This window comes from Ictidomys tridecemlineatus, chromosome X (assembly GCF_052094955.1).
Source record: "Ictidomys tridecemlineatus isolate mIctTri1 chromosome X, mIctTri1.hap1, whole genome shotgun sequence".
NCBI classification, from domain to species: domain Eukaryota; kingdom Metazoa; phylum Chordata; class Mammalia; order Rodentia; family Sciuridae; genus Ictidomys; species Ictidomys tridecemlineatus.
Genome location: NC_135493.1, coordinates 93,375,935 through 93,397,568, shown reverse-complemented (window position 1 = coordinate 93,397,568; position 21,634 = coordinate 93,375,935). Strand labels below are relative to the sequence as shown.

The following is a 21,634-nucleotide window of genomic DNA, read 5'->3' as shown; positions in this document are numbered from 1 at the left end:
ATCCTGCTCAGTTACCTCCTCCTGCATTCAGAGAAATTTCATGTTTTCCACATTGTTAAATATGTCTTATCAACTTTTTGAAAATTGATTGAAAGATACATCGGGCAAAATTTTTAACCGTGTCCCTAGTTGGATGCAGGTAGGGTGATTTAAAGAAGAACCTGAAGGAAATGTAAACGTCCTCCTCCCCAACACCACCCGTCTGCGGCCCCCCCCCCCATGGTATAGGTTGTGTATGAGTATCCTTGTACTGCAAAAGTTTCAGATTTCAGGTTTGCATGTGGGGATTTTTTGTTTTTTAATTTTGGATCCCCGGTTTGAAAATCTGAAGTGCATTATTGCTCAAAAGGTTTTAGATTTTGGATTTTGGATTTGGGGCTTAGGGATGCTGAGCCAGTAGTGGCAAAATAAGTAAAGATTAAAAACAAAATAGTAGAAACTTGATAGGTTGAAGCAATAGTGTAGTTAAAACTACATTTAAAGAATATAACAAGGGTTGGGGCTGTAGCTCAGTGGTAAAGCATTGCATGTGTGAGGCAGTAGGTTCATTCCTCAGCACCACATAAAAATAAAGATCTTGTGTGTTCATCTACAACCAAATATATATGTGTGTGTGTGCGCGCGCGCATGTGTGTGTCTGTGTATTTTTTAAAAATATAACGAATTATGGACTCTGTGAATTTTTATTTAGGGTGAGTGGTCTATCCTTGTCAGTGTTGAGAACTTTGAGATAAGGAGGGCTCTTCTTTCCAGTTGCTAAAGCTATCTTAAGTACACTTCAGTTTAAAGTACTCTTCAGTATTCCTAATTATGTAAACATTGCAGCTGAAGAAATATGGAAAGATTAGATTTTAACTAGTCTAGTCTTTACTGTGAGCACACACGCTATCTTTATAACATTAGCATATCAGTCCAATAGTCTCATTCTTATTACTGAAAAAATAAGAATATATTACATAAAGAGCATGTACTAGACTGAGGTTGTAGTTCAATGGTAGAGCGTTTGCCTGGCACAAGTGAGGCATTGGATTTGATCCTCAACACCACATAAAATAAATAAAGGTATTGTGTCTAACTACAATTAAAACATTTTGTTTTAAAAAAGAGCATGTAATTTCTTACCCTTACTAAATCCCAAAAATGTCTAATGAATTAATTACTAAGAGTTTTAATTGTCTAATTAAAAAAAAGACTAATTAAAAAAAAGTCTTTTAAGACCAAATAAAAAGGAAAATTCCACATGAACTTGGATGGAAATGTGCTAGTAGACTTAGGGGAGAATGTAGTTGATTTACGTTATCCCAAAATAATAACAAACCTATCAGCTACCATATTTTCTCTTTAAAACACACATGAACAATAAAAGCTATGATATCATTTTCCCTTTTTCTTGGAAATTTTTTTCTAAGTAGAAATTATTTTTCCTTAAGGCTCAATAGAGTGCCTCTTTTCCTCCATGTTTTTCTCTCAGAGGCTTCTAAAATGTGGCTTCTTTGAAGAAGGCAAGATGTAAAATGTTGTCTTAGGTGCTTTAACCTTTAATACGTTAAAAGCTTTTACATATAAACATGGTTTTAGTTGTACAGCTATTGCCTGCCCCTGCTACATTGTACGCTGAGTCACCACTGTTCCTTAAAGAAGAGGATGAAAGACTGTATTGTATGGTGCTGCTTCTAAGATGAGGAGGACTAGATGCATTCTTAAAAATTAGCAAAAGGAACTGCAGGTATCATTAATCTCAGGGGCTCAGGGGTATTGGTATGTTGAGTTGGTGTTAGTTTTTTTGTGGTCCTAGGGATAGAATCCAGAGCCTTGCTCATGCTAGGCAAGTACACTACCACCATGCCACATCCCTAGCACATCAAGGATTTTTTTTTTAAATATTTTTTTAGATATTGATGGACTTTTATTTTATTCACTTATTTTTATGTGGTGATAAGAATCAAACCCAGTATCTCACACATGCTAGGCAAGTTCTCTACTACTGAGCCACAACCCCAGCCCCCAAGGATTAGTTTTTAATGGCCAGTTTGCTTTCAGGCTTTAAAATAATTATATTTATAGCAACTTTTTAGTATCTACAATTACAATAAGAAATGGATTCAGAATTCATTATACTATGTTACTAAGTAGCTTTTTCTTGATTTATTAAATTTTGAAGTCTTTATGCTTTTAATGTAGAACATTTGCAGATATTTAGAAGATACTCATTCTTTTATGTTGAGATTGTTGAAATAGAAGCATGGCTTGTAATACCTGTTTGCTGGCTGCATGGTATGAGTAAAGAGCTGTGTCTCAGTGTACTTACTACGTCTGTTGCTCATATCTCAAGTGGGATGATGGAATAAAATGCAGTATTCTGAGGTCTTTTCGACAATGATTTGACATAATTTTGTTTTATTGAATTTACTATTTCTAGTATGTATCAGTCAAGGTAGTAGTTTTTCTCCCCTAAAAGCAGGAAGTTAACTTTTTTCATTAATTGTATTGCAGGGTTGGCTAGTGGATCTTCTCAACAAATTTGGCACTTTAAATGGGTTCCAGATATTGCATGATCGTTTTATTAATGGATCAGCATTAAATGTTCAAATAATTGCAGCCCTTATTAAGTAAGTTATATTTTAAGATGAATATTCAGTGTGACGCAGAAATTGTATTTTTATTGCTTGATTAAAAAATGGAGTTGTTCAAATGTGGATTTTTCTTATGTTACTTGGATTTTTAAAAAATGTTATATACGTAGTCTGAGAATTTTATCTTAATTGATTATAAGGAATTAATACAGGAGTCTCGTCTTTTTTATTTCAGACCATTTGGACAATGCTATGAGTTTCTTACTCTTCATACAGTGAAAAAGTACTTTCTTCCAATAATAGAAATGGTTCCACAGTTTTTAGAAAACTTAACTGATGAAGAACTGAAAAAGGAAGCAAAGAACGAAGCCAAAAATGATGCCCTTTCAATGATTATTAAATCTTTGAAGAATTTAGCTTCAAGGGTTCCAGGACAAGAAGAAACTGTAAAAAACTTAGAAATATTTAGATTAAAAATGATACTTAGGTAAGTTATTTATCTCTTGAAGTAATCATGTGTGTGAATTTTGAGAATCATACTTATCGCTGAATTTCTCCTACAGATTATTGCAAATTTCTTCTTTCAATGGAAAGATGAATGCACTGAATGAAGTCAACAAGGTGATATCTAGTGTGTCATACTATACGCATCGGCATGGTAATCCTGAGGAGGAAGAGTGGCTCACAGCCGAACGAATGGCGGTAAGTCTTGTTCTTTTTGTTGTTCGGTGCTGAGATTGAACACAGGACCTCAACATGTGCTGAGCAAGAACTCAACCACTGCATTATATCCACAGCCCCTTGTAAAAATTGAGTCTCAATAATTTACTTAGGCTGGCCTTGAATTTGTTGTTCTCTTGCCTTAGCCTTCCAGATTGCTGGAATTAAAGGTATTTGCCACCAGACCAAGCATGATTCTTTTTTTAAATAAACAAGAATCAACTTAAGATAAAATTAGTAATAGGAACTTTCTAAAGTAAATGCTAAAATTGGGAGGTGTTTTGATAGATGGATGTCTGATTTTGTGCATGTGATGTCCCTCTCAGCCTTGGGAAAGCAGGTGCCATGTCTGGCACAGAAAATAGCATTGAATGTATAGAAACTTTAGTGGTAATTTAACCTAGTCACATTTTTACTGTAGTTTAGGAAAATATCTATAATGGATTAAAAATTGTTTTAACAGCCCTTTAACAGCTGAGAAGTGTAGTTCTATAGCACATTTTGGGCCTGACTACTTATTTTCAGTCAGCTGAATACTGTAAAGCCATGCGTTGTAGATTACTACCTTTTTTTTTTTTTTTTAAATCATGACCTGGTCCTTCATTGCTATGGATGCTGGATTTTAAATAGAATGTCAATGAAGCAACCTAGCATAATGCTACTGGAACAGACAATGGAAGGGGGCAGACTTGGTTCAGATTCTAATTTGAGCACTTGCAAACCCCTTTACTTTTCTGTAATAGGATAATATATCCCCTCACTAGGTTCATTTAGAATATGACAGACCTGATCGATAAGCAGGTGCCATGTCTGGCACATGGTAATCAGTTTATAAAGTAAAAAGATATATAAAGAGTGCCTTTTCACCCAAGATGAAAATAAAACTTCTTGAAAAAAAAAAATAAAGCCTGCATTTTATAGTTTCTGCTTTTGAAGCACATTTTTAAATTTATTTAGGAATGGATACAGCAGAACAATATTTTATCCATAGTCTTGCGAGATAGTCTTCATCAACCACAGTATGTAGAGAAGCTGGAGAAGATTCTTCGTTTTGTCATCAAAGAAAAAGCTCTGACCTTGCAAGATCTTGATAATATCTGGGCAGCACAGGTAAGGAAATTTAGGGTGGGGGTTATATTGTTTCTGAAAGAAGTTGCTTAAAATCTCAAATACAGCAGTCATGAAATGGGACACAGGCTTGTGTTATGTGACTTTTTGTACATTAAATAGTTCCTACAGAAATCTTTCTAGAAAACTTTTAATAGCCATTAATATTTTAAAATGTAAAATATTCTATCAATTTGTATTTGGTAAAGTTTGGCATTTTGTAGGTGGTTTTAAATAAGATGCAAATAGTAAAGTAATAACATCTGGAAGAGCATAAGACAACTATAACTGATTCCTTTGTAGATTTAGAAGGGGGCGGGAAACTTCCAATATCAGGATAATTATATCATTCAATTATTTACAAAGACCTGTAGTGATTATTCCTAAGGTCTTATAATTTATCAGGAGAATTGGAAAGTTTCAGAGATGTAAAAATGCATAAATCCTTCAATTATCTTAATGATAGATTTTTATTTGTCACTTTGGAAGCATTGTTGAGTGTTAGATGACAAAGCTTTGGATTTTCTTAAGTCTGTAGAAATCAGAGTAGTTTTGCTTTTGAGTATTTTAGGTTCTGATTTTGGAATAGTATCATTAATGTGCCTTATTTTTTCCTATTTACAATAAATTGGTATGTTAAATTTAGTAAACTGTAATTGTCAAAGTACACGTTAACTGTGTATTCAGAAATTGAATTGCCAGATTTTATTTTTTAAAGCATTTATGTTAGGAATTTTACATAACACAATTAAATGAAGGAGATGGAATAACTTGATAGTTACCAGCAGTTCATACTATTTTTCTGTTCACATTTTAAAATGCTTGTGGTTTTATTTTTTACTAGGCGGGGAAACATGAAGCCATTGTAAAGAATGTACATGATCTATTGGCAAAATTAGCATGGGATTTTTCTCCTGAACAACTTGATCATCTTTTTGATTGCTTTAAGGTAATTGTTAACATATTATCACTTTATTTTAAATAGAATTGATTCATTAGATTGATGTTCTTAACTAAAAATACTTTCATAGAAATCTCATTAAACTGTCTCTGGTGTGAAGGACTTTGCCACTGTTTTCTTTTCCAATGAGGACTTCATGTTTTGCAATGGTAATCATAACTTATAAATAAGGAATGTCATTCTTTTTAAAAATCAGGTTATTATTTTGGGTTGTCCTCCCCTTATGGTGTATATTTTGGTAATAGGCTTAAGCAAACTATAGAGCTACAGGAAGGTTGATTACAGTAGAAAAGAAGGGTATGCAAATACCACGGTCCTGAGGACAAATGCCCAAGCTGCATGTGACTAAATGGAAATAGAATTCTTAAGGTAACCCAACACCCCTATAATCATATTTGCATTAGTGCCATCTTGTGCGTTTTAAGGCCATGTTGTGTAATAGTCTCTCATCAGTTGGTAGGGTTTGGTTTGTAAAATCCCAAGTGCTTAGTGAATTTGTGGATTAAGAATAGAAGACCTGTCCGAGTGAGGTGGTTCACCCCTATAATCCCAGAGGTTCAGGAGGCTGAGACAGGAGGATCACGAGTTCAAAGTCGGCCTCAACAAAAGTGAGGCTGTAAGCAACTCCATGAGACCTGTCTGTAAGTGAAATACAAAATAGGGGTTGGAATATAGCTCAGTGGTAGAGTACTTGTATAACATGTGTGAGGCTCTGGGCTCAATCCTCAGTAGCACATAACAATAAAAATAAAGATATATATATATCACTGGGTATGAAGTCTGGCAGTATGTATGTAAGCAGATTTCTCAGATGAATCCTAAGGATGTTAAAGTTGTAAATTAAAGCCTCATCCAAAAATCCACTTTGAAGGAATAAAGTATTGAGTGAATCTTTCATGCAGTTTTTAGTACCTTATTTTTATGTATTTTATACTTGTAGAAGTAAAACTTTATACATTTTCTCCTGTCCATTGAATTACATCAAGACTTCTGAGGAAAAACTGGAATTCATTACCATGGGCACCCTAGACTGTCATGGGTACCCTATAGTTAATTGCCATTTGGTTTTAATCTTGTGATGATTTCCAAAATGGTGGCACATGACCAGTGATGGCCATCATGGACTAAAGAGAGGAATTGGTTATTATTGCATTCCCTGGATCCTCCTTAGGGTGTTCTAAATACAGTAAAGTCTAAATATAACAATCATGGTTTTCCCTTGGCTAAAAAAAAATTTTTTGGGGGGGGGAGCATTTGTCATTTTGTAGCAAGCACATTTTGTCGCCCCTTTTCTCGGCCTTTTCCCTTTTTTATGACGTTGATTAAATCTAGCAATTCTTTTTTTTTTTTTTTAAGAGAGAGAGGAGACAGAGAGAATTTTTAATATTTATTTTTTAGTTCTCGGCGGACACAACATCTTTGTTGGTATGTGGTGCTGAGGATCGAACCCAGGCCGCACGCATGCCAGGCAAGCACGCTACCGCTTGAGCCACATATCCAGCCCAAATCTAGCAATTCTTATGGAATGTATCTCGAAAGTTTCTAGTACAGATGATTAAAGGAAGTGTGAAGTCTGGATCATTTTGTACTTCTTCATAGGATTGCAACCAAATGATCCAAACTTTCTTGGTTAGACTTTATAGGTCCTTGGCCCAGAGTCTGGTTTTTAAATGTTTGAGTTCTCAGAAAGTCTTTGCTTTTTAGTACATCAGTTTACAGTTTCATCAAGGGTTTTATATCCTTGGCAGAACTTGTTTTTGATTATCTGTGTGTGAAAAGTTACCTTATGGTATTAGTGTTTATGTCTTGGATCAGTAAAGAAATCGAGCATGTTTTCGGGTATTTTTGAGCTCTTCTTATTTTTTTTGCTCAATGCCTGTTAAGTCTTTTTGTCTACCTTTTCCCCTGTGGTGTTGTCTTTTTCTTACTGAATCAGAAGTTTTTGGCATATTCTGAATGCTAGTTCTTGTCAGTTCAATAGTTAACATTTCTCCCAGTTTGTGGTTGTCATTTTCAATCACCTTATGGTTTGTTTGGATGAACACATGTCCTTAATTTCTTCTTTTCATATTTAGTTATCTGAGTCCACATTTCTAAAACATGAGCACATGAATACTTACAATGCCATTATCACCAAAAGAAATAACAGTTTCTTTCTTTTTTTTTTTTTGTAGTTGGACACAATACCTTTATTTTCTGTATTTTATTTTTTATTTTTTTTCCTTTAATTTTTATTGTTGGTTGTTCAAAACATTACATAGTTCTTGACATCATATTTCACACTTTGATTCAAGTGGGTTATGAACTCCCATTTTTACCCCGTATACAGATTGCAGCATCACATCAGTTACACATCCACTGTTTTACATATTGCTATACTAGTATAACAATTTCTTTACATCATCAAGCACTGTAAAATCTTACAGGTGTCTCAGATTATACTTGATTTTAGAAGTATGTTTGAGTCAGGATCCTAGTGTGATATTTTTCTTCTTTTTAAATTTTCTTATTTTTTAGTTTTAGGTAGACACACAACATCTTTATTTTTTATTTTTATGTGGTGCTGAGAATCGAACTCAGTGCCTCACATATGCTAGGTGAGCATGCTACTTACTACTTGAGCCACATCCCCAGCCCTTCTTCTTTTTTAATATTTATTTAGTTGTAGATGAACACACAGTATCTTTATTTTTATGTGGTGCTGAGGATCGAACCCAGTGCCTCACACATGCGAGGCAAGCACTTTACCACTGAGCTACAGCCTCGGCCTGTGTGATACTTTTCTTTGTGAATAATTTAGACTTTGTCACAGACTCTTGTTTTCAAACATGTAATGCACATTGTTCTATCACCTTTTTGCATTCATTATGAAAATGTTGATATATGAATTTGTCTTTGCTCTCTTCTATAAAGTCACAAGTAGAGGGTCAAATCTTAATTCTCAACAGACTATCCTCCCCCCACCCCTAGACACACACACACACAGACACACACGCAGTGTGGAAATAGTTATCACAGGAGGGTGGGGGTTGCTACTCATAGGACAGTCTCTACAATAAAGAAGTTTCCTGCTCAAAATGACAGTAATACTGAAGTTGGGAAACCCAAGGTAAGATGTTTAACTCTAAAAGGAGACTTTTTCCTATTTTCCTGGAATTTGATTCTGCTCCGTGAATACTATTGTTGTCTTTCATATTATCACTTACATAATTCTGTGCTCATCTATGTTTTTTTTTTTCCTGATGAATTAAATTCAGTTAACTTGGTAACAGTGCATTTAAGAAGCAGCAACCAAATAGATGTTGTTTTCACGTCACTGAAATTATTTTTCTAGGCCAGTTGGACGAATGCTAGTAAAAAGCAACGTGAAAAGCTACTTGAACTGATTCGACGTCTTGCAGAAGATGATAAAGATGGTGTGATGGCACACAAAGTGTTGAACCTTCTGTGGAATCTGGCCCACAGTGATGATGTGCCTGTAGATATCATGGACCTGGCCCTCAGTGCCCACATAAAAATATTGGATTATAGTTGCTCCCAGGTAAGGGTGTGCTGCTTTGCTCAATTTTTGTGGCCTTCTCTTTCACAGTTAGGATAGCTTAGCTGTAGAACAGTTCCAGGTTATTCTAACATTGTTATTTTTCAAATTATCTTCAGGAATTGACTTTGTTTGAATAAGTCTGCCTTTTTTTTTTTTTTACTTAGGTATTTACATCAAGGTTTTGTGAATCATCTGATTCTCCTTGGGAGAAAGATAATACAAACAAAAGACTATTTAATGGTAGTATTATCAAATGTACAATGTAGAAATACGAGTTTCAAATAGATCATAAGACATGTTGATTAGGGACTTCAGAATTAGGTTCTTTTTGCTCATAGGAGAGGTAAGAAAAAATTCATATAATTTCCTCAATAGTACAACATTTCATTTAGGGTATTATATGTTAATGTTCAATCCTGTGATATGGCAAAATCTCAAAACACTGGATAAAAGGCAATACCTTCTGGCAAACATATATTATACCACATTTGTTTAATAGTGCTTTACTTTTTTGGAGTTTTGATAGTAAATGTGAAATTAAAACATAGTTTTTTAAAAAAACATTAAACTCTGCTACAATTACAGCATAATTGTAATGCCAATCAGACGAGAAAAATTTTCATAATTCTCTTAAGTGTGAAGGTAGAATTCTTCCGATTATAGTTCTATATAAAACATTGAAATTGTTTGTTTAAGGACCGTGACACACAAAAGATCCAGTGGATAGATCGCTTTATAGAAGAACTTCGCACAAATGACAAATGGGTTATTCCCGCACTGAAACAAATTAGAGAAATTTGTAGTTTGTTTGGTGAAGCACCTCAAAATTTGAGGTAAGACTTTTAAACCTAGCCAATTTTACTGTATTTTTATGTATGTATTTTGTTGGATAGAAATAGCATAACAAATGGTAAAAAAAAAAAAAAAAAAAAAAAAAACAGATTTTAAAATTTTAGTGTGGTGACCAACTAAGAGGAGGGTTAGTTTGTCATATCTGCCTCCTTTTTTTATTGATGAGAAAGTGTAAGGCACAATTAACGGATAAATGTCAGAATCAAGCTGATAATACTGCCTTGTGGTTCTCTATTCAGAGGTATTTTATTTCCAGCAAGTAGGCCAGACAGTTTTATGGCATATATTGTATCTGTTGATCTCATTCTTCATTTGATTTTATCTTTCTTGCATTTGTTGTTTGAATCACCATACTACTACCAAATAGTTTTCAATGTAGAACCTTTTTCTTTTTTAGTAAATTTTTAAAGTTAATTTCAAACATTAGACTTCATGGACATTTAAATAATGGAAGATACAAAATATGATCTAAAATTTTTATTTTAGTGAAGTTTCCTTTTAGTAGCTTACTGTAATGATTTGTCTTTAAATTTTCTGATAATAGAATTGGGACTGATAATATTAGAAGAAAAATAATGTGGACAGAAAGAGCTTAGTGTAAGGAATATTCACAATGGAATGTGAACCTTGTGTCAAACCAGTCATTTAAGCTTATGAAAATTCTCTAAAGGATCTTTTTTTCTTTTTTTGTACAACATGAAATAATGGAGTGGGGCATGCTAGTGCACAATTGTAATCCCAGCAACTGGGGAGACTCGGGCAGGAGGGACTGCAAGTTTGAGGCCATACTTAGCAACTTAGCAAGGCCCTAAAGAATTTACTGAGACCCTATCTCAAAAATAAAAAGTGTTGAAAATGTGGCTCAGTGGTAAAAGTGCTCTGGGTTAAATCCCTGGTACCCACCCCCCCCTCCAAAAAAAAATAAATAAATAAAGATGGTGCACACCTATAATCACAGCCATTCAGAAAGCTAAGGAAAGAAGATCACAAGTTCGAAGCCAGCCTTGGCAACTTAGCTAGACCATCTCAAAATAAAAAGGACTTAGGGATGTTGCTCAGTGGATAGAGGGGTAAATTGCCCCTGGGTTTAATCCCCCGTACTGCTGGGGGATGGGGGGGAGTTAAATGATTGGCAAGATCTATTACAACTCTGAATTACTATGATTATGCCTAAATAGAAAAGGTCATATATATGTTTAGATGTTAACAGGTGAACTTTGTCTCATTTTTTTTCCCCTTCAATCTGGAAAAAAATAATAGGAAATTAGAAAAGCTAGGGGTATAAATTAGTGGGAAGAATTCAGACAATTATCTTACTAATAGTAACATTTTATTTGAAGAACGTAATTCAAATGTTTGGCCCACCACGTACATAGTTGTACATGTACATAGACAGTAGTTCCCAAACTCTTCAAAGGACTGGTAGTTATCTTCACTAGATGAATAATAATGGCTATGAAAGTTGACTGGTTGCCTATGGCCAAGTTTTCCAACGAGTGTCACCAGAAAATGTCTTGGCTACAAACCGAGTATCCTAGTATGTACCTTGAATGAGTAATAAATAAAATTTTTATGAAAATATTTCTTTGGTTAAATTCGTCACTAGCAGTTACAATGATAGTCTTGGAAGGAATGTTTCTGTTTTTATAATTCTGAAATAATCATGAAACCAGATGCACATACTTTGGTACTATTGTAGTATGATACTAGAAATCAGTCATTGAACTAGACTCCCTGTGGGGTGAAGGTAGAGAATACTGATGTATGTTTTTCAGTTAAATTAGAATAATTTTTATTTTTTGAGGCATTGCTTTCTTTTAAATTGCTTAATATTTCTATTAAAGGAACTAAATGGTCGAAAGTATAATTTTTAAAGGTTTTTAATTACTAGCTAAAAATTTAGATGTGTAAACTCTTGAACACAACAGAGTTTAATTGCCTAATTATATTGTGAAGTTCTTCTCGTTTCAGTCAAACTCAGCGAAGTCCCCATGTATTTTATCGCCATGATTTAATCAATCAACTCCAGCACAATCATGCCCTAGTTACTTTGGTAGCTGAAAATCTTGCAACTTACATGGAAAGCATGAGACTATATGCTAGAGGTATGTACTATAAGATAAATTATGGGAAATAACAGTGATTTCTTTCTTACATTAATTACATTAGAAATGACTGATCTATTTTAAATGATACATGGTAGTTGGCTTTTGAATCATGTTCCTTTATGGACTTTTGGTTACTTTCAGTGTCAAATCTTACACATCCTAAACTCTAGTCTAACATTTTGAGCCTGCCTTCTCCTCTTGTTGATTTCTTTATCTGTCCTTATGTGGTGCACTCTGCTTCTCTGTACTACACTTGGCCGTTATCTTTGTAGGTATGTACTTGACTTCATTTTCAACCTTTGAATCTTTACTGCCACCACCTTTAGCTTTTTCAAGAAAATTTGTTTTTTTCTAAGTCTGGTTTTGCACATATTAGTTTTTTAATAATCCTAAGTTTGTTTTATAAGTGCTTCAGACTTTATGGGGAGAAATAGGAAGCTACAAGAACCTGGATGTTTACATTTGCTTTAAAAATGTGAAATTGTTTAAACATGTTGGAATGAAGTTTCCTATGGTTTCAACAGACCATTTTTAAGTGCTTGCCATATATGGAACCGTGTCAATGCTTTTTTTTTTTTTTTGCTTTTTAATAGTTGTGTCAGGATTGTTTGTGTGCTAGAGTATAGATGAGTTAATGCACATCTGCCCCCCATCATCACCTTATAGTTTGTTCCCAGAGCCATAGATAACTTTATATCATCGTTGTTAAAGACAGGCTTGAACATAATATTTACTAAACATAGCACTCATTTAACATGGTACACTAGGACCTGGAGAAGCCAATAGTGTATGTGAAAAATAATTACATTGTAATACTCATTATTTGAGAAGCAGAGTAGACTCAACATTGTTGAATAAAATTCCATGGTACTTATAAATCAATTCAGATAAACACAAAGGAAGAATTAAACAACTCTTCAGATGGCCCTACTGACTTTGTTGCTTCTGTTCTTCCCTTTTTTTCTCTTTGGATCATTTCCAGATGGTAGAATTGGACAAGCAGTCTAAGAGTTAGGCAGGTGATGGGCATCAGACAGTGACCTTTTATCATTTCTGTCCTGTGTTCCTTATAAGCAGCAGGCTAGAACAGTGAAGGCAGTATAGGCGTGCAAACGTGTGATACACGTTCTATACCAAAGACAGCCAAAATTGTGAGAGAAACTAGGTTGAGTGCAGTATACACAATACTCAAACACCCATACTTTTGTGCTCATATTAACATAACTCAGACTTTTGATTACGACTTCATTTCTTTGTGGTACAAAGCCTTCACAATTGCCAATGTCCCTCATAGTTGGGGCCATATAAATGAATGTTTCAGTACTATTATTTACTTTATTTGTACTTTTATTGTCCAGAGTGGAGGAATCTACTATTGGGTACACAGGAAGTGCATGTGTACTTCAGACTCATAAGTTACTGCTTCATCTCAATTTCAGGGCCATAAGAATTTTTGCATTCTTTAATTTCCCCTCCTTTTGCTGTTTGTATCTCCACAAAGCAAGAGATGTGAATCTGCATGATCTGATTGTCTAAGTTTGAAACATTGACCTAAATGTATTGTTCTACAACCTTAGTAAGCTATTTAGTAAGCAATGTATGGCCCTGAGTAAGCACTTGATTTTTTTTTGTAAATTTTTAATTTTTTTTATTATTAACCTTTTTATCTAAATTCATGGACCATCTCATACCTTCTGTTTCTCCTAACTCACCTTGACACCATTTCTTCCTCTAATTTATAATACTGTTCTTCTAATGAATAATGATTAGCATGTTATTATGGGGGAATAATTTTTAACACTAGTGAAATCCTATTCAAATTTTCACAACATTAAGTCATTTCTGTGGTAACCTTGTCTACCAAGATTTCTGAATTTGCAGTTCTATGGTAAATTATGTGTTTTTTTTTGTTCTCTACATAATATAAGAGTGGCATGAATTTCATTAGGTATGAGACAGACATATTATTTAGTCGGATAACATCAGACTTGCACAGTCACTGATATTCTTAATTTTAGATAACCATTTCACTAGTATTAAGTATTCTGCCCATATTTCATCTCCACTAACATCTTCACATTTGGGGAAAGAACATTTCCTAGGCGCAGTCACCTAATTCTACCTCATATCTAGATAGAATTTAATGACTTACTTTGCTGTAGATCACATTTTTGCCTTCTGTTTTTTAAGGGCTGCCACTTCTATTACCCATTCCCAGCCTCTTATATATCCAACTCTGACACTTTTTAGCAACATTTTTCCACCTAAAAGGAGGAGGAAAGGGGCAAGACATGGTGGTATACACCTGCAATTACAGTGACTTAGAAAATTGAGGCAGGAGAATCGAAAGTTTAAGGCGAGCCTCAGCAACTTATTGAGGCTCTAAGCAACTTAGTGAGACCCTGTGTCAAAAAGGGCTGAGGATGCTTAGTGGTTAAGTGCCCCTGGGTTTAATCCCTGGTACCAAAAAAAAAAAAAAAAAAAGGGTGGGCAGTGGGATTCTTCCTAAGTGGCATTAACTACTATTGCTCTGTTAGGATGCAGATACTGGGCTGAAACATTCCTACCCATCAGCCATGAAGTACTAGATCTGTGTGGCTTCTTTGTGATTTTAAAAAATGAACCGTTATTAGCCATTTTGTGATCAGTAGATATCTCTCTGGAGAAATAGCTATTTCAAGGTCTGGAGCAGAGATAATATGAGGTGATCTTTCAAGATCTTATTCCAAAAAGCAAGAAAGTACTCAAGGTATAAGTCAAAAGGACAGAGTGGTTGGCTTTTGCTGACTAAAACTTGATTCAAAATAATGAAAATAATTAAATCCATTTGATAAAATGTGAGTGTGTTGGCATAAAGGAAAATATGAACTAATAAATGCAAAACATAATGCATGTAAACCAAGGGATGAGGGGTTTAAATTTTAGAATGTTGGAATAAGCTGCCTGGCAGACCTTCTTATCAAAACTGCCAATTAATTGGGGGAACACAGAAAAATCACTTACAGTGTCTAGAAATAGTCATCAGGGGGTTATAGCAAATGGAGAAATATGTACTCAAGAAAATCTATTTAAGGAGAGGAAAAAAGCAAGTCTAGTATGTGAACCACACTTGCTCATTTTTCCCCACACCTGCTCCTATAGGGCTCCAGTTTTACCTGGGGAAGCTGCAGGCTACTGATGTTTCTTACCTTGTTCAGCTCCGTGTGGCAGAAGCTCCATTCCTGACAGATCTTGCCAGGACTGAAGCTCTTTTACCCTGTGCAGTGTCCACTAACAATGTGAAACTTTATTCCAGGGATTATAGGCTTAGAAAACTTGGGTCCATCCCTACTTACTCCTTGGGTAAACGTTTCATGTGAGAAGGGACAGTCTGAGAAAATCAGTGGATTCCCCTTTACCCCATACCAGCACCTGTTCATAAATCAGGGATATCATTCTGGGAAAAGCTGGTTGCTATCCTACCTATAGTGGCACAGGTGTTCTGTGCAGACGAAGAGAGAAGCTGTGGGGATGAAAAGCTCAGCAGTTAGATTTGAAGGGTTGACTGTTTAGTCCAGAGCATGCCATGTCTAATGAAAAAAGTTGAGATTTCTTGAAGAACAGTTAAGAGGGTGATTGTTGTTCTCTTGTACAAGCAAAACTTAGGAGACCAACCAAAAGTTTAGATCTAGATAAGGAGACAGGCTAGATATTGAGATCACAGTTCACTCAGAGGGACAGAAATGCTGTGTACACTAGGGTCCACTCACCCAAAAGCAATCAGAGCAGGACGTGGGGCAGATTAAAAATAGTCCCCCCAAGCTGTACCAGGATCCAACAGCAAATGGTAAAGGCCTAAAGGGCACAGAGAACTCATATGCAACTCCTGACCCAACAGAACACTGGATGAACAATAAGATACCCTGACTCAGGAAGAACTCCTAGGAAGCCAAGCTTCAAAATTGCATGTATCCCCAACAGTCTGGAATAACTGCCTCTTTTCTGGAACAATTGTAAAGGGAGCATCCAAGTTACTAGGACCAAAAAAAAGTAATAACTGTAATAACAGCCTCTGAGTCTCACATATACCCAGTGGTTATGGATAATAATCTAGTGAAGGAGTCTCAAGTACAAGTTTGACCAATAAAGGGTTATACTGACCCAGGAGCGACCCCTACATAGCCACGGTAAAAGATAAAAACAAGGGGAAAACCCGTGAGCAGAGCTGTCAGTGGCTGAGCACTGGGCCTTCGGATAACCCAGTAAACAGTGTCCAAGTTGCTGCAATATATTTCTAAAACATCTTCATCTCAATGAAAAATGAGGCTTCTAAACACAGGAAGATGTGGCCCAGCAGAAACTGCCTTGGAAGGGGCCTAGAAGGTAGACTTTGTAAAAGACTAAAAAGTACAAAGATGCCCAGAAAACTGAAGGAAACCATGTCTAAACAAAGTAGTAGTGAGGTGCAAGCCTGTAATCCCAGCTATTCTGGAGGCTGAGGCAGGAGGATGGTAAGTTCAAAGCCAGCCTCAGCAACTTAGCGAGACCTTGTCTCTACATAAAATGTTAGAGAGGCTTGGGGTTGGGGAGGCTATAGATGTGGCTTAGTGGTTAAGCACCCCTGGGTTCAAGCTCCAGTACAAAACAAAAGTAATAACAATGTCACAATATCAAAGAAATTATTTTAAATAATAAAGGGAAAAAGGCAACATGGGAATTCTTGGCTTTAAAAATATAACCATAGGCATTCAACAGATTTGAGCTGGCAAAAGAATGAATCAGTGAACTCAAATCAATTGGGATTATATAAAATAAAAAACAGAAGAAAAAGGATGAACAGAATCTCAGGAAGGTATGAGACACAAGCATATCAGCATACATCTAATAGGAATATCAGAAGATAGGTAAGAGAAGGGAACAAAAAAAAGATGTAACCATTGAAAACCTCCCAAATTTGGTGAAAGACCCTACCCTATAAGTTCAAGAAAATAGAATTCCAAGTAAGAAAAATACAGAGAGGCCCAAACTTGGATATGATAGATAAAATATTTTCCTCCTCACAGGAAACCCTAGTAACAATTAACAGCTGACTTCTTGTCTGAAACATCAGAAGCCAGAAGACAATAGGACAGCATGTTCGAAATGCCAGTGTAGAGGGATGGACCCAACCATCAAGACTCTTGCATTCAGTAAAACTGAAGGCCAAAGAGAGAATTCATTATTGTCAGACTTGAAGGAAATCCTAAAAGAAGTAGTTAAGTGAAAAGCAAGTGACAGCAATGACTCAAAATCTTCAGGAAAAAAGGAAGAGGAACACTGTGAATTAACTCAACGTAATGGTTATCTATAGAACGCTCCACCCAATGATAGTAGAAACTACCAATATTATGTAATCATCTCAATAGATGCAGAAAACACATTTAATAAAATTCTCGGACCCTCTTATTATAAAAATGCTCAATAAACCAAGAACACAAAGCAATTCAACACACAGTAGTATACTACTTCATGCTGAAAGACTGGTTACTTTCCCCCTAGAATTGGGAGTGAGACGAGTTTCTATGTTCTAGCTGCTTCTGTTGAACACACTATTTGACATTTTACGCAAGCTTACTAGGTACACCCCGCCCGCCACCAAAATGTAAAAAGCTTCTAGATTAAAATGGACAAAGTAAAAGACTATATATGTTTATAATACCATAGGATATAATAAGGAATTTATTTTTAAAACATAATGAGTGTGTTCAACTGCATTACAGGAAACAAAATTAATAAACATTAGGAGTGAAAAACCTGAAAATGAAATAATGAAACAGTTTTAATTACAGTAGCATCAAAAAATAATGAGAAATAAACAAGAGGACAAAACTGGTATACAGGAAGTTACAAAACTTTGTAATTATTTAGGTCTCTTTTTTCCAAAGCCATCCTGTATTCATGGTGTGCAGAACTTTAATATTATTGAGGTAATGCTGTGGTTTGAACGTGTCACCCAAAGTCCACATATTTGGAAAATCCAACAGTGTGGGGAGCTGGGACCCGAGAAAAGGTGATTAGATCATGTACAACGATATCCTCATCAAGAAAGCAAGTTGGATGTTGCGAGAATGTGCTTGTTGTAAGAGCTAGTTTGGCCGGGTGTGGTGGCACACACCTGTAATGCCAGCTGTTTGGGAAGTTGAGGCAGGAGAATTGCCAGAAGCCAGCCTTAGCAACTGCTAAGCACTAAGCAACTCAGTGACCCTGTCTCTAAATCAAAAATATAAAGTAGGGCTGGGGATGTGGCTCAGTGGTAGAGTATGCCCGAGTTCAATTCCTGGTACAAAAAACAACAAAAACAACAACAAAAACCCCTCTTGTTTGGTCTCTTTTGGTGATAGGTAGGCCCTCCTACCTATCACCATAAGATGACCCAGCAAGAAGGTCCTCACCAGCTGTGGACACTTCACATCCCAGCCTCCAGAACTGTAATTAACTCCCTGTTCTCTCTAAATCACCCAGTCTCAGGTATTCTGTCATAGCAGCGTGAAATGGAATAAAGGATGACAATAATCCCCAAGATGATCTGCAGATTTAGCATGGTCCCTATAAAAATTGCAGCCTGCTTTATTTTCTTGCAGAAATTGACAAAGCTGATTCTAAACACAGAGGGCTCAAATAAAACAAATTTCAAAACCAAAGTTAGCAGACTCTAACTACCTGGTTTCAAAACATACTGCAAAGCAACAATAAGACATTGTGGTGCTGGCACTAAGATAAACGTATCTGTCAGTGAAGTATAATTGACAGTCCAGAAATAAACCCTCACATTTATGATTGAGTTTTACAAGGGTGCCAAACCTAACAGTGGAAAATGAACAGCCCCCCCCCCTTTGTTTTTTACAAAGGTTTTTGGAACAATTGGATATTCACATCTAAAAGACTGTAGTTGAGTCTTTTTGCCTCATATGTTAAAAATTAATTCAAAATGAATCCTAGACCCAAAAATAACAGCTAAAGGTATAGTTAGTGCTATTAGAAGAAATAGTTATGCATTTATATGACCTCAGGTTAGGGAAAGCAAAGTGATTCAGCCAAAAAAAGCAAAAAGGAAGGGTGGTAAATTGAACTACATGAGTCTCTCAAAATTACCTGCTACAAGTGAAAGCAGCATCAAGAAAATGAAGAGACAATGTGAGGAAAAATAGGAGACAATATTTACCAATCACGTCTAGTGAGGGACTTGTATCTTGATTACACACAGAGCTTTTATTACTTGACAATTAAAGGACAACCTGATTATTAAGAAGTGGGCAAAGGATCTGAATAGAGAAGCAGTTTAGTATCATCAGTTATTCAGGACATGCAAATCAAAACCATACTAATATAAGCTGTTTTGCCCCTACTAGAATGACAAGATAGCAGCAAGTGTTGGTGAGGATGCAGAGAAATTGAAGGCTTCATACATGGCTTGTGGAGTCGCAAAGTTGTGCAGCCACCTTGTTAAACATGTTGGCAGTTGCTCAAAATGTTAAAGCTTATGATCTGTTTCCAGTTATATACTCAAGTGAGATGGTAACAAATTCATGCAAATGTGTGTACGTGAATGTTCCTAGCAATATTGTTCATAATAGCCAAAAAGTGGAAACCCCCAAAGTGTCTAATGTTTGATGAATGAATAAATACAATGTATATATACTATTCAGCATTTAAAAAGAATATATGATACAACATGTATGAACTTTGAAAACATGCCAAGTGGACAAAAGCCAATCAGAAAACACTAGGTGTTGCATTGATTACTTTTGTATGAACTGTTTCAAGTAGACAAAGGGTTGGGAGGTAGGTAAAAATGGGCAGACAGTGATGGTGAATATACAGCTCAAAAAATTGAATCGTGTGCTTTAAATTAGTGGATTTTTATGGTATTTGAGTCACATTTCAATAAATATTAACTAATTAAAGTTCTCTTTCATGAGTTCTGAAATGGGTCCTAGACAACTTGCTGTTTATGAGGACACGAGACAATTTATATTGTCTCAGCCATGATTCACCACTGTTTCCCACCGATTTTCAAAGACACCTGACTTAATTTGATCTCATGTCATTACTCCTCCCGTTTTTAATGGGTTATCCGCCACCTCTGGCAACCTGTCAAAAATGGATCATCCTCCTTATTTGACTATTAATGAATCAAGGTATTTGCATCAGAATGTTTACAACAAAATCAACCAGATCGTGTTTTTGTTTACATTGTCTGGAAGCTTCTCTGTAGTGAGAAGGCGTCTTCATCCTTCTTAATTAGCACAGTGGGACCTTTTACTTCTTGATTATTGTTTAGCTTTCATTGACTCTTGAATTCTATCCTTTGTCTATGGTTGGTAATTAAATTTAGAAGAGCAGAGGTTGGTTGCTAAAGCAAATTAGTAAAAATGATGACTTTGCAGTGGAGAAACCTAGTAGAAACCATTTTGACAACCATGTAGCGAAAGGTAGCTTTGTTAAGTGTTGCCACAAGTGACAGGATGTGCCTTAGTGTTACTTTCGTGGAGTGAGCTCTTTTTGATAGTTCTTAACTTTGGGTAGAAGCAAATCTACCCAATCTTTGTGGGTGGAGGCCAGAAATGCTAGTAAACATTTTATAGTGCACAGGACAGTCCCGTACAACAAAGTGTCCAGCCTAAAATATCAATAGTGTGCAGTTGAGAAATCTAGATGATAGTGTTTTATTCGTGTTCAGTTCCTTGTTATTTGGAAGAGCTGAGATATTTTGGAGTAAAAGGATAGGTCTCCAGTTCACTGTCAAATAGTTTAGTATACATGTTGAGTATACATGGCACCTAATGAAGCAAATGGAGCAAAATATAAATAATAGGTGAATATGGATAAAGATTATAAGGAAATTCTTATATTTCTAAAACTTGCTTGAAATTATTAAAAAGTTTACCCTTAAAAACAGTACCTGCCAAAAATACAACTGTTCATGAATTCCCAATATTAAGGTGGTGGGGGAAGGTATTTAAATTGGTGGATTTTTGAAATCCAGCATTTGTCAGAGTACTTCTCAGTCTAGTGCTATAAAAAGAAAATTTTTATGTGACAGAATAGGATTTGATTTTCTATCCATTTTCTTGACATAGTGCTTTAAGTTCTGAGCCCTAATGAAATTGACTTTTCTGGAATTAGATAACACATATTTAGGACTGTTGGCAGCTAATAATATTTTCGCAGTTAGAAAGCAGTCATAATACATGGAGCTTCTTTCATCACCAAAGCATCAAAAACAATATTTCCACAACATTGTAAATGTCCTGTTATTACAGCACATCCAGCTGTTGTTTAGAGAAGAAACTTCACTCTCTTTGAAGACATTGATTACCTATACTATTGCCAAAGGGCACCATGCATTTGGAATTCTTTGGCAGTACTGCACACATACTCTGAAGTCCAGAATCTAGTATAGCCATATCTGTATATAATGTTAAAGGGAAGCGACATCCATGACATGGTATTGGTGGTATGATAAGTTGGTCATGTAGTGTAGCATGTTGTGTTACCCTGTCCTCCCAATTATAAATTAGTAATGTGATTTGTTTATTATACTGAAGTTTTTCTTTTTTTTCTGCAAAGACAGATTTCAGTATAATGGGTACTAAATTGAATAAAAAAATATATTTTGTCTTGGTTGCCTGTTTTTACGTACCCCTCAAATGAGTGTTAGCCTATAATAAATTGCTTCATTATATAGTTTAAAGGTTATGCTGAAGAATTCCTGATGTTAACCGATCCTTATCTCTCTTGTTCATGTAAAAGG

General features: G+C 35.5%; 1 protein-coding gene across 3 annotated transcripts in view; it reads left to right on the top strand.

The window, feature by feature from the left end:
* The window catches only part of Usp9x (ubiquitin specific peptidase 9 X-linked), a 113,153-nt gene that overhangs the window by 37,771 nt on the left and 53,748 nt on the right, over nucleotides 1-21,634 (top strand). For 2 of the 3 annotated variants that reach the window (XM_078034956.1, XM_078034955.1), the window contains exons 7-14: nucleotides 2,494-2,609; nucleotides 2,809-3,060; nucleotides 3,137-3,275; nucleotides 4,251-4,403; nucleotides 5,245-5,349; nucleotides 8,696-8,902; nucleotides 9,599-9,735; nucleotides 11,711-11,859. In XM_078034956.1, the coding sequence (XP_077891082.1) occupies nucleotides 2,494-2,609; nucleotides 2,809-3,060; nucleotides 3,137-3,275; nucleotides 4,251-4,403; nucleotides 5,245-5,349; nucleotides 8,696-8,902; nucleotides 9,599-9,735; nucleotides 11,711-11,859 (1,258 nt within the window). The remainder of the gene's footprint in view (nucleotides 1-2,493; nucleotides 2,610-2,808; nucleotides 3,061-3,136; nucleotides 3,276-4,250; nucleotides 4,404-5,244; nucleotides 5,350-8,695; nucleotides 8,903-9,598; nucleotides 9,736-11,710; nucleotides 11,860-21,634) is intronic. The other variant, XM_078034957.1, reaches the window with a different exon arrangement.